This window comes from Mastomys coucha, unplaced genomic scaffold (genome assembly GCF_008632895.1).
Source record: "Mastomys coucha isolate ucsf_1 unplaced genomic scaffold, UCSF_Mcou_1 pScaffold1, whole genome shotgun sequence".
Taxonomy (NCBI): domain Eukaryota; kingdom Metazoa; phylum Chordata; class Mammalia; order Rodentia; family Muridae; genus Mastomys; species Mastomys coucha.
The window spans coordinates 32,021,071-32,033,681 of NW_022196891.1; the positions used below are offsets into that span (position 1 = coordinate 32,021,071).

General features: G+C 42.1%; 1 protein-coding gene across 3 annotated transcripts in view; it reads right to left on the reverse strand.

The window, feature by feature from the left end:
• Ipo9 (importin 9) overlaps positions 1–12,611 on the reverse strand; it is a 53,331-nt gene that overhangs the window by 24,438 nt on the left and 16,282 nt on the right. For all 3 annotated transcript variants that reach the window (XM_031383722.1, XM_031383731.1, XM_031383734.1), the window contains exons 5-10: positions 4,622–4,710; positions 3,352–3,438; positions 2,557–2,676; positions 2,368–2,468; positions 2,125–2,183; positions 1,426–1,577 (exon numbers count right to left, since the gene is read on the reverse strand). In XM_031383722.1, the coding sequence (XP_031239582.1) occupies positions 1,426–1,577; positions 2,125–2,183; positions 2,368–2,468; positions 2,557–2,676; positions 3,352–3,438; positions 4,622–4,710 (608 nt within the window). The remainder of the gene's footprint in view (positions 1–1,425; positions 1,578–2,124; positions 2,184–2,367; positions 2,469–2,556; positions 2,677–3,351; positions 3,439–4,621; positions 4,711–12,611) is intronic.

Genomic DNA, 12,611 nt, shown 5'->3' on the forward strand with positions numbered 1-12,611 from the left:
TTTTTGTTGAGAAACAAATCATTATCCAAATATGTAGGACTATTTATCTGTAGCACAATCTTTTTTAGAATATGACAAATTACTCATTCTTTGTTGCTGCCATTAGCTTGCTAATATAAGCAGATTTTATAATAAACAGATTTTTCTGAGTATATTGAGTATTTACTATAAAATTACTATAGTATTACACCAGTGTTTGTGCTGATATGTGTGAAAGACATTGTCATATTCTTTTCTGGTTTTTTTTTTTTTTTGAGACAAGGTTTCTCTGTGTTGCTCTGGCTGTCCTGGAACTCACTCTGTAGGCAGGATGGCCTTGAACTCAGATCTGCCTGTTTCTGCCTCCTGAGGACTGCAATTAAAGGTGTGCTCCACCACCTGGCATTATTATATTAATTTTCTAAAAAAATTACATTTATGCTTTATGAGGAGTCAGTTCTTTCCAACCACATGGATCAGAGGATTGAACCCAGGTCATCTGGCTTATAGCAATGTCTTTACCTGTTGAGCCATCTCCTCAATGGTCTAAGCTGATGCATTTGTTTTTTTAGTACTTTAAAAAGACAGTATTTTTATCAATTCTTTGAGAACTTCTTACAATGTGTTCTGAGCACTTTCACCACTTTGCTCTTCCTGCAACTGTTCCCAGATCTGAGGAAATTAATTTATTTTCATAAAAAAAAGGTTTCTCTGTAGCCCTGACTGTCCTGGCTTCCCTCAGGAATCGGCCTGTCTCTGCCTTCTGAGTGCTGGGATGAAAGGTGTGTGCTACTGTGCCTGGCCGGGAAATGAGTTTTAAGAACCTAGTTGTTGCTTTCTTTTGTTCCTCTTCTAAGTGAAGCTCAGAGAAGCCATGGAGGCCTCAACACAGCAAAGAACAGACGCTGATCCAACCATACTAGCACGTGTGGAGGCGGGGACAGCAGCAAGCTGAAACAACAGTCTACTAATAAACACACTGCCTGCATTCCAGACCAGGGTAAGAAAACGTGGCTCAGATTCAAACGCTAAATGCTGATGATGTGGTTTACTTAATGTGGGGCCTGTAGATGTGGCTAACTCATGGGAACTCCCAGGGGTTCTTACACACTCTCGCTAAGACCTCAGGGATCCCTCGTCTGAGCTGCTGCATTCTTGATGGCTGGCAGGTGATAAGGACTAAGCACTATTTACAGGAAGTGCCGAATAGGTTCTCCTACATACTGCCATCTCTGGTCAGTGGTTTCACAGAGATTTTCCTAATGGAAAAAAATGTTCTGAAAGTCTAACATTAGAATTGATAAATTAATATTATAACTTCTCTAAGATTTCAAAATAAAGTTAGTGTCTCAGTGTCTAATTGTAGAAATTAGATGTTTACTTGACCAAAGTGTCACATTCTTCAAGTTCCCTAGGCAACCTAGCAAGTGTCTCCCCAGCACTTACCTGCTCCTCCGTGATCTGCATGTACAGGATGATGTAGTAAATGAGCTCAGGCAAAGCTTTTTTAACTGTGCTTTTGAATTTACTGTTTTCCAGTAGGGCATGGACAAATTCAAAAATGCTAAAGACGAGGTTTTCAAAGCCCAGGACTTCTCCTACAGGGATGCGTGAAAGAAGAAATCAATGCCATGAAAACAAGAGGAAAGCATTCATTCTGGAAATAAGCTACATCATCTTTGTAAATTAAGGAACATGTAAAGTACTTGCTAATTTTTCCTGAAGAGTTGGCAGAAGAGGCTGAAGAGTCAAAGAAAACAAGTCTGAGGGTATGAAATACTTTCAGGAGTGAAAGGGTCACAGACACTGAACATGTTTTCCAGCATGCCTAGTTTTGATCTGAAGTATTTAAAAACATTGACATAGAAATGAAGGCTATCATCATGTGGGACTTTGAAATTAAATGAGACAAAATGACACAGGTAGCTAGCTGTATCAGATATCTATTACACTCAAATGCCACAATTTTCAACTGGCTTTGCAAATGTCCCTAAGGATGACATGGAAGATGATGAATTCTCAATGTCTTACACGTACACTGAAAAGACGCTTTTACTGCTTTTGTTTTCTGCCTCTGACTTGTCTGTGTCAAGACCCCTTTCCCTAACAATTGGTATTTCTGTTAGGATTAGATAAACTACGTACCATCAGAATCCACAGGATCTTCCACTTCCTCTGTGTAATTCACTTCTGTCCTCACATAAGTATGATGCAGAGTAAAGAAAGAGAATCTGGAGTCTGCTTTACATATAGTCTACAAGGGAGTGCTATGTACCCCAACACCAAGAACAGATATAACACTTAGACACAGGAGCACATGACTGAGACCCAAGGCTAGATCCCAATGTTAGGCAGTGGCGGGTCCTCTGGGTTCTCAGGAAAGGATATAAGGCAGCACTTTCAGTTAGAGTGTTCCAAACAATGGGCAGGATCTGTTGCATGGAGGACACCATGTGCTTTGGGAAGTTTTTCACCAAGGCTGTCACTGCCTGAGAAGAGAAAATACTCCTAAGTAACACAGGAACGATCAATGATTTCTGACTCTTGGCTCTAAGCTTACTAATAGTCTATTTTTACCTTCAGAACCTCCATCTTAAAACCACTGTCAGATGTGGGGCCATCCGGCATCTGGAGCGCCTGAACAAAGGCCTCTGTGAACTGCTGCACCACGGGGAAGATCAGAACTTTGGCTGCGCCCTGACAACAGAAACCAAAGTCAATGCTGGACAAGCCCTCAACCCAGAACTTCAGAACACACACTAAATTCTCAGTTTTGAAGCATCTTATAGGGCCAGGTCCTAATGAAAGGGCACAGCTATAGTCACTGTGGAAGTTTCTCAAGCCTTCTGACCTCAGCTCCCACCTGCGATCCTTCACTATAGTCTTCTGAAACTTAAGCCATCGGACCACTCTCAGAAAAGCACCTGGGTCTCGGGAACCAACACTTCTAGCTTGCTTTCTTCACACGAGAGGGCCATAAGATAGGAGGAAGGCTTGGAATGTCAAACACGGAAGGAAGCAGGAACACTTGGAATACAGCGCAGTGGCAGAATGCTTGCTTGAAATATGTGCGGTCCTAGGTTTAATTTCCAGCATGGAAAAACACCAAGCAAAAGCCACACCCCCAACCACCTCCCCCAAACAGCAACAACACCACAAAATAAAATAAACCAGAAAGAGGTAAAAAAAAATGTAGAAAAGGTATCCGAAGAAACATAAAGTTATATGTTAAAATTTTAATGAAAATGCTAAACCTGTAAGACTGGCTAGTGTGCATTCTGGTAGCTGTGAAATGAGTCTTTGGCAATGTAAAGTATTAATAAAGACTGTGAAATACAAGTTTTGTTATTCATCAACCAAAGGCTCACTTACCTTTTCCAGTTCCTCCATGTTACAGATCATATGAGCACAAGTAGTAAAAATCTCCACTGCTCGGGAACGAGTTCGAATACCATACACCTGAGAAAAAGATCATGGCACAATCATGAGATTGGAGCATATATGTGTGTACATGTGACTAGAAGTAAAACTAGGACTAACCAATCGATCCTCACAGGTAATTCCCTAAGGAGACACAGATGCAATCCACATGTGCAAAACAATGGGCTTCTGTAATTAAGAGAATAAGGTGGCTGGCAGTGTGTACTGTAATCCCATTACTGGGGAAGTAGAGGCAGGCAGATTTCTGTGAGTTCAAGGCAAACCTGGTCTACAAAGTGAGTTCTAGGACAGCCAGGGCTACTCAGAAAGACCATATCTGTGTACTCGAAATGCAAGCAAAACAAAAAACCACAAGAGAGAGCGAGCATAAGGCTACAGAGTGCTAAACTTACCAGAATCAGCCTTTAATATACAGGCCTCTGTGACTTCAAGAAACAGGTCCTGTAATACTTGAAATCCTAACATAGCTATTTTTTTTTTTTTTTTTTTAAACACAAGCTCTTACTCTGTAGCCACCACTGGCCTACAGATGACAGAAATTAGCTTTCCTCTGCCTGCTGAGTGCTGGGTTTAGAGACACTCTCCACCATGTCTACCTTGGCTAACAGATGTTTTTCCTTTTTTGGAGATGGGGTTACGACATGCCCAGCTGCTGCTCTGTCTCTATTGTGTGATGACAGAAGATGAACCAGGGGCCTTGAAAGCACACGCTGTCTACTGAGCTGAATCCCCACTTCTCAATGTATTTCCTTTATAATGTGGAGTACTCAGCGAGGGCAAAAGGATTGCAGAGGCTGGATATCTATTAAGTATTCGCATATTACTGTGTACAGATCCCTATTCATGTATGTACTAACACGTATATGCATAATTCATTAAGATTCTCTTCTTGCAATGAAGTAATAGATGATTTCTAAGTCCTTGGCTGAGTAGGTCAGGTCAAGAATGGCACTGTGCACCCAAGGATGATAAGGGTGCAAAGCTGACTGGTGGTGAGACATGTCGGTTATTTCATCAAGTGCTTTCCCTTATAGTCGTGAGTTCAAAGACTATGGTCAGTTCAATTTCTGATCTAGATCATTGCTAGTTCCAGTTTCTTGGCAGGGTGCCAGTGACAACAACCATCCCCATACACCTGAGAGGTGGCACTGACCAGAGCCAAGCAGGTCCTTTTGCTGTACCTACTGAGCAGATTCCATACCTCGGCCATGGTGAATATCTTATACATCTCTGGGAGAATGACAGGAGCAACAAGTGGCATCTGTGTGTCTGTCACTTCTCGAGTAAACTCTGCAAAGACAAAAAGTCAAAGATGCTTCATAAAGACAAAGCGTGAAAACTTGCAAGCCAGCTAGGAAGTAGTTCCCAGTCAGCACATAGGAATGGCCACTGGTCTAGCAAGCTCACTCTGAAAAAGAAAGAGGAGCCAGAAGTATTATTCATCAGAAGGGAAGAGAGAATAGGAACACAAAAGATACAAGAAATTAAAAAGAAAAAAGCACACAGATTGAAGCCATCTGCAACACAACTGCATGCAAGTGAGGCACACAGGGACCCTTCTGAGCTTGGGTCATGACAGCATCTGGGCACACCCTCAAGATCTCTCAACTGCCATACTAGTTTCTGTCAGTTCTGTCTCCTGACAAGTTACTTCAATGTAAATAACAAAACAAACATAAACAGGGCACAGTGGTGCATGCCTTTAATCCTAGTACTTGGAAGGCAGAGGCAGCAGATCTCTGAGCTTGAGGTCAGCCTGGTCTACAGATCAAGTTCCAGGACAGCCAGGGCTACACGGAGAGACCCTGGTCTTGAGAAAAACCAACCAATCAACCCACCAACCAACTACCCACCCACCCACCCATCCAAAAATGTATTAAGCATCAACTTCATTTATCAGTGTATAATTCTGGGGTTGCTGTTAACTGGACAGGAAGAGGATTCCTAAGTGAAGGTGTTTAATCCATGTGCAGATTTGAAAGAAGTGAGAAAAGATGTGTCACATCTTCTTGTGCCCGGAAAAAATAAAATAAGAAAATGATATCCAAAGCACATAAAGCCCCTGTATCAATCCCCACACATAAAGCCCCTGTATCAATTCCCCACAGGTCAAATACAGGTCAAATACTGGAGGCTGGCTCATCTTTAGGAATGTGGCTTCCTTCTGAAAGATAAATTCCTTTATCTTAATAAAGGAATGTCAAATTCCATTTAGATTGAGTCAGCCTAAATAAATACACTGAATAGCATATTACCACCTCTGGGCCTTTGGCTTAAGATCAAGCATAGCCTGTATTTATGAACAAAAGATTTATGAAAAAATATAGCATAGAGCTTGGGTGTAGCTTGGCATGTACAAGGGTCTGGTCAAACCCCCAGTGTCATTGCTACCATCACCACCACTACAAAGAAAAGACAGATAGAGGAGTCTTAGTATTGAAGTGACTAACTGTACTTTTTAACTTTCCTATAATCATTGTGAGTAGTCTCAATTTGTTCATACTTTGTAGGTTTAAAGTCAAAGTAAGTTTTCTGAGGTCATTATTATCAAGTCAGAAAGTTTGGGATATTAACACCTAAATTTACAAAACTTAAGACAGAAGTAAAAGATCTATCTATTAGATCAAATGTTTAACTTAGCATATAGTTCCTTTATATCATGAGACCAAGTTCTCTTTTATAAACAGAAAAATAACTCAGAAGTCAAGGACAGTATCTTCCCCCAAAAAGTCTCAAAGACACTGGGCACAGTTGGACATGCCTATTTTCCCAGCAATTCAGGAAGCTGAGGCAGAATTACAGGAGCCCAGGAGATAGAAGCCGGCCTGGGCAACACAGAGTGACCTCCATCTCAAAAGAAAAAAGAAAATCCTAAAGAGAACTGGCCCCATGTTTCTCAGGAGTTCTAACTCATACACTAATACTTTTCTGTCCTCATGTATACTCCAGTTCCTGTGGTGTGAAGTTGAAAGTCTGCCCTCTTTTGAAATCAACTGGAGGAGCTATTTGTGAATGGAGGCTGGCTGCCATCCACTTCATGCCTGGTGACTCATTACAAAGGATACAGACTTCTTCACCAGTTCCTTCTCTTGGCTGACAGAAAAATGACCTCACCATATAGTAATTTCCTTAGTCAAGTCCAAAGGCTATTCTGCACTCCAACCAGAGTAACTGGACAGCCATCCTTTCCTCCCAGGGCTGTTAGAAAGAAGCTGAACTCGGTACAGGAAGATTAGGATTTCCTCTCCTTCGCTAAAACGATTGTCCTCTGCTAGGTATCCTGGCACTATGAGAGCTAAGTAAAGGCTCTTAGAAGATCAATTCCACAGAGCAGTCACCTCACTCACACAGAAGCAGTGAGGCGAAGGTCAACCAAGGACTGCCTTTCTGGTGTTTCTGAGCTGAAAGTTCACAAACAGGAACACAGAAGGTATTCTAGAAGGGTATCTAGGGATAACAGGACAAATGAAAGATGTGTCTTTGATATAGAATTGATAACCTACTATTAGTGCTGAACGGACATGTAAAATGCAGCGTAGATGCCAAGTAAACAGATTCAACAGCTAGACCTAGAATGCTGCTCCTCACACACCTCAGAGGAGGAGCTTGAAATGCCACAGTGTGCAGGATCCAGGGAATTATCAGGAAAGGACTTTTTGTTTGTTTGGAACAGGGTTTCTCTGTGTATTCTTGGCTGTCCTGGAACTCACTCTGTACACCAGGCTGGCCTCAAACATAGAGTTCCATCTGCCTCTCTCGAGTGCTGGAAGTAAGGCATGCACCACCATGTCCGGCAGAAAGGACTTTCAACCTCACCTCCTTTCATATGCCAGAGCCTTAAGAACCAGAGGCTTCAGAGATCAAAGGCTCCCTCCCATCTTCTCTCGATCACACAACACAATGCAGAATCTACTAGAGCCAGAAGAATTTGAGAATTAACTTGCAACTAAGTGCAGCTGAGCTAACAATTTATTCCATAACCAGTCTTTTAAAAAAGTACATCTTATTTTTAAATTATAAATGTGTGTGTGAGTGCAGATGTCCTCAGAGTCCAGAGGCACTGGATCCCCTGAAGCTAGAGTTAAATAAAGGCAGCTATGAGCTGCTTAATGTAGATACACAGAATTTAACTCAGGTCATCTGCAAAAGCTGTATGCATGCTTAGCTGCTGAGTCATCTCTCCAGCTTTGTAAATATTCCTTTTATCCCCTTTTGGTGTGTGTGTGTGTGTGTGTGTGTTTTTTTTTTTTACATAGGTCTCATTATGTAGACCAAGCTGGCCCCAAGCTCCTAAGATCTGCCTGCCCCTGCCTCTCAAGCACAAGAATCTATCTACCTATCCATCTACTTATTCTTTATGTATGTTGGCGTTCTGCCCTAATGTATGTCTGTGTGAGAATGTCAGTTCCATAGAACTGGAGTTGAAGACAGTTGTGAGCTCCACGTGGGTGCTGGGGACTCAATATGGATCGTCTGGAAGATGGCCAGTGTGTTCTTAACTGCTGAGCCCAGAAGTGGGGGGGTTTTTTGGGTTTTTCTGGTTTTTTTGTTTGTTTTTGCTTTGTTTCTATTATTTATTTACTTACTTAAATTTTATATATGCTTGTCCTTCATATATGTCTGTGCACCACATGCATGCATGGTGCCTGTGGAAGTCAGAAGAGGACATGGGTCCCCTAGAACTGAAGTTATAGATTTTAGGTTTTTAGCTACCAGGTAGGTGCTGGGAATTGAACCCAGGTCCTTTTTTAAGAACAACAAGTGCTCTTAACAACTAAACTATCTCTTCAGCCCCACAAGATAATTTTAATATCTGATGTTCTATTATTTTTACTCCTTTAAAAAAAACCTATTTTTTTAAATTTGTTTTATTTTATGTACATGACTATTGTGTCTATATGTATATATTTTGCCTGTATGTAAATGCATCACATGAGTATCTGGTGCTGATGGAGGACTGAAGACAGAGGTCAGATTCCTTGGGACTGGAATTATAGAGGCTTATTAATGAGCATGTGGGTACTAGGAACTCAGGTCCTCTGTGAGCAACAAGTATTTGAACCACTGAGGAACTCTCCAGCCAAATTACTCCTACTCTTGCAAAATGTCTCATGATTGTTTTGTGACTGACTGTTGTGTATGCTGGTCTACCAGTCTACTTACTGTAAGGCATGCTCCACCACACTCCAGTTACAACTCACACACTAGCCTCCTTCTGGGGGAAGGGGAGCTTTTGTCTGCATGTATGCTTGTACTCCAAGTGCCTGAGGAGGTGCCAGAAAAGGGAGTTATATACCCTGGGATTGGGGTTATAGATGGTTGTGAGCCATCATGTAGGTGCTGGGAACTAAGCCAAGGTCCCCTGGAGGAGCAGCCAGTGTTCTTAACCACTGAGCTGTCTCTCCAGCCCCATAATCTCCCCTCTTCTTTCTATATTTTTCTTCTTTCTCTCATTTTATCCCTTACTCTTTTTACTTAATTAAAACTTTCCATCAGCTTTAACAATCTCTAAAATTTGCTGACCCCAAAGGGGTCATGACTTTCCCCTTCTAGCTCAATGTTTTACTGACCTCAATGTTTTTCTTTTCCACGATGATCTATGCTAACTCTTCTTTCTTACCCATCCTAATTCCTCCCTATTTCTATATTACCAACAAAAAATCTAGTTGTCTGTCCTCCAACAGCTCTGGACAATTGCTTAGTGGTGATATCAAGCAGCTGTGGCTGTTTTCACAGCTAATATGAACTCAGGGGATAAGACAGACTGTACACCAGGTCCCCAGAACTATTCCTGGTCTAAGGAATTATTTTCTGAACTACACATTCAACATTGCCACATGCAAGTCCCATTTGACCATTCCAAATATGTCATCTGAAAAATGTAACTGACAAAAAATAAACCAAGCAAAGAAAAAATATCAAATGTGTAAATCCCAATGCAGTAACATAAAAATTAGGAAAAACCAAAGCAAACAAGCTCCTTCAAAATTACTAAAACTATAGCAATGATGAATAATGAGAATCAGATGAAGTCCCTGAGAGAGAACCCAGTGTAACAAGCACATTTCAAGATACAAATAAACACCTGAATGAAATAAGGAAGGCGAGGATGATATGAAAGAATTAAAAAGAACCCGAAATACTGAAGGAAGGCCAAGCAGAAATGCTGGAATTAAAAGATACAGTTAAATAAATTCTGTGGACAGTCTCACCACAGAATTAATAAAGGCAAGGACAGAGTGTCTGCACCTGAAGACAAGATGGGAGAACTGGAATAGTCCAACAAGGACAATGATAAAACATTAAGAGGGTATGGAAGGGAATTCCAAGATAGACAAGACACTCTGAAAAGACTAAGTTGATAGGGAACAGACATAGGAAAATCTCATTGTAAAGGCATAGAGAATACTTCCTCTTATTTTGTTGCTGGTTTTTCAAGACAGGGTCACTATAGTATAGCCCAGACTGTCCTAGAACTCCATCTGTAGACCAGGTTAGCCTCGATTCAACAGAGATTCGCTTGCCTCTGCCTCCAGACCGCTGGGATTGAAGTTGAAAGCCATCACTGCACGTCTAGAAAATATTTTCTAAAGAATCATAACAGAAAATTTTCCAAAGTTAAGGAAAGAGATATCAACCCAGATACAGGAGATGAACACAAAGACAAGACCAGAAAAGAACCTTCCTTTGTTAGAACTTAACTATAATTCTTTTTCTAGTTTGCTTTTCTGATGTTGTGATAAAACAGTGACCAAAACCAACTTGGGCAAGAAACTGCTTATTTTGGCTTACAGGTTATAGTCAATTATCAAGGGAAGCCGAAGCAGGAAATGAAACCAGGGCCACAGAGGAATGCTGTGCACTGGCTCGCTTCCCTGGTTTGTTCGGCTACCTTTCTTATATAGCCCAGGTCCACTAGCCTAGGGATAGCATCACCCACAGTGGGCTGGGTCCTCCTACATCAGTTAGCAATTAAGGAAATGCCTTAAGGGGCTGGCGAGATGGCTCAGCAGGTAAGGGCACTGACTGCTCTTCCAAAGGTCATGAGTTCGGATCCCAGCAACCACATGGTGGCTCACAACCACCCATAATGACACCTGACGCCGTCTTCTGGTGCGTCTGAAGACAGCTACAGTGAATTACGCCAGAGGAAGCAGCCAGAGCAGCGAGGCAGGAGCCAGAGCGAGTAGGGCCAGCAGAGGTCCTGAGTTCAATTCCCAGCAGCCACATACATGATAGCTCACGGCCATCTGTACAGCTACAGTGTACTCATACCCATAAAAAAATAAATAAATCTTAAAAAAAAAAAAAAAAAGAAAAAGAAAATGCCTCAAAGACTTGCCCACAGGCCAATCTCATGGAAGAAATTCCTCAGTTGAGGGTCTCTTCCTTGGTGTGTGCCAACACTAAAATACACAGAAGAAAAAAAGCACAGTGAAAGAGGCAAGAGAGAAACACTGAGTCACACAGCAGGCGAGCCCACTGGCCAAACTCCAGATCATTCAACTGAAGCTTTACAAGCCAGCAGGGCTTGGAGTGATGTATTTCAAGTTCTGTAAGGAAAAGAACTACTGCCAATCCAGAACACTGTGCCAGCAAAGCTACTTGTCACAACTGAAGGGAAGATAAAAGCCTTCCATGATAAAAATAGACTAAAGGAATCCCTCGCTGTGAAGAGAAAAACAAATCTACCAATGAGCCACAGAAAATAAACCATGCCAGAAAAATACTAGGCAAGAGAGGAAGAGAGAGAAAAGGAAAAAAAAAATCAACAAAATGTCAGCAATCAATTGGCTAGGAGCAGGAAGATAGCATTTCAACAATAACCAAATATTAATATCAAGCCCACAATCAAAGCCATGACAGGAAAATGGATGGAAACTGGAATATGTTATATTAAGTGAGGTAATCCAGGCTCAGAAGGACAACCACACATTCTTTCTCATATATGAAGACTAGCTTTGAAATCTTAGATTTGTGTGCTTAATTTGGAGTACCTGAGGACAGAAGAGGTCGTAAGGAGTGAAGGGACCAGAACCCGCCTGATATGAACATAAAGAATACTGGGAGTTAAAGGTGTGAGGCAAGGGAGAAGAGGGAGCGAGGACAACCAGAATCTAAAGATACATGAAAACCCCTTATGGAAACCACAACATTATAAACTCATTACAGATATAACTGGCTAGGAGCAGGAAGATAGCTCCGCAGTGAAGGGAGCACACTGCTCTTGAGGAGGACCTGGACTCAGCTCCCAGTTCTTAGATCTCCTCAAAGGAGGGAACTCATGTCTGTCCTGCCCTGTAAAAGACCATGGTTTAGGAGGTCCTAAGTCTTGGGGAAACATTACTTTTGTTAAGCAACTTATTCTCAAACTGCCTTCTAAGTACTTATCCTTAGACCCATGGATTGGCACTCCCTTAACCGTGGCTGGAGAAGCCTGTCTTTGCAGGCCAGCAGACACTCACTACTGTCAAGTGCTGAGAATAAGCTGGGTGTTTGTTGAGGGCTTACCCCTAAAAGGAACACCTGTGTCAAGCCCGCACCCGACCCACAGATAGGGCAGAAAGACTGAGAGCAGTGGGGTGGAGAGGTGTGCTGTGTGTGCACTGCTGTCTTCTGGACATGTCAGGTCACAGCACTCACAACCTCGTAGCGCTGTGCTTACCTGCACAGAGCCAAGCCAACAATCCTGCAGCAAGCAATGATCAGAATCAGTGGGGTACACAAAAAGATGGGAAGTGGGGGCTAGGGGAGGATGGAAGGGGAATTGAGGATATGTTGCAGGCACTGGAAAGAGCAGAGTGAGGACTTGGGGGTAGTTATGACTAAGATACATTTTTTACATGTTTGAAACTGTCAAAAGATACATAGGAGTTATTCTGTTAGAAAAGAGAAAAACTAGGCGCACACTTTTAATTGCAGTGGAGGCAAGGGATCTCTGAGTTCAAGGCCAGTCTGGCCTACATGATGAGTTCCAGAACAGAGAGGGAGAGAGAAGTATACTTCAGATTTCATGTAAACTGGCAGGTCTCATAAGAGATCTGTGTGTGATTTTCATAAACCTACAAGAACAGAGGGGAAAGATGATTTTGAACAGATCAGCACTGGGCGGTGGTGGCACATGCCTTTAATCCCAGTACTTGGAAGGCAGAGGCAGGCAGATTTCTGAGTTCGAGGCCAGCCTGGTCTAC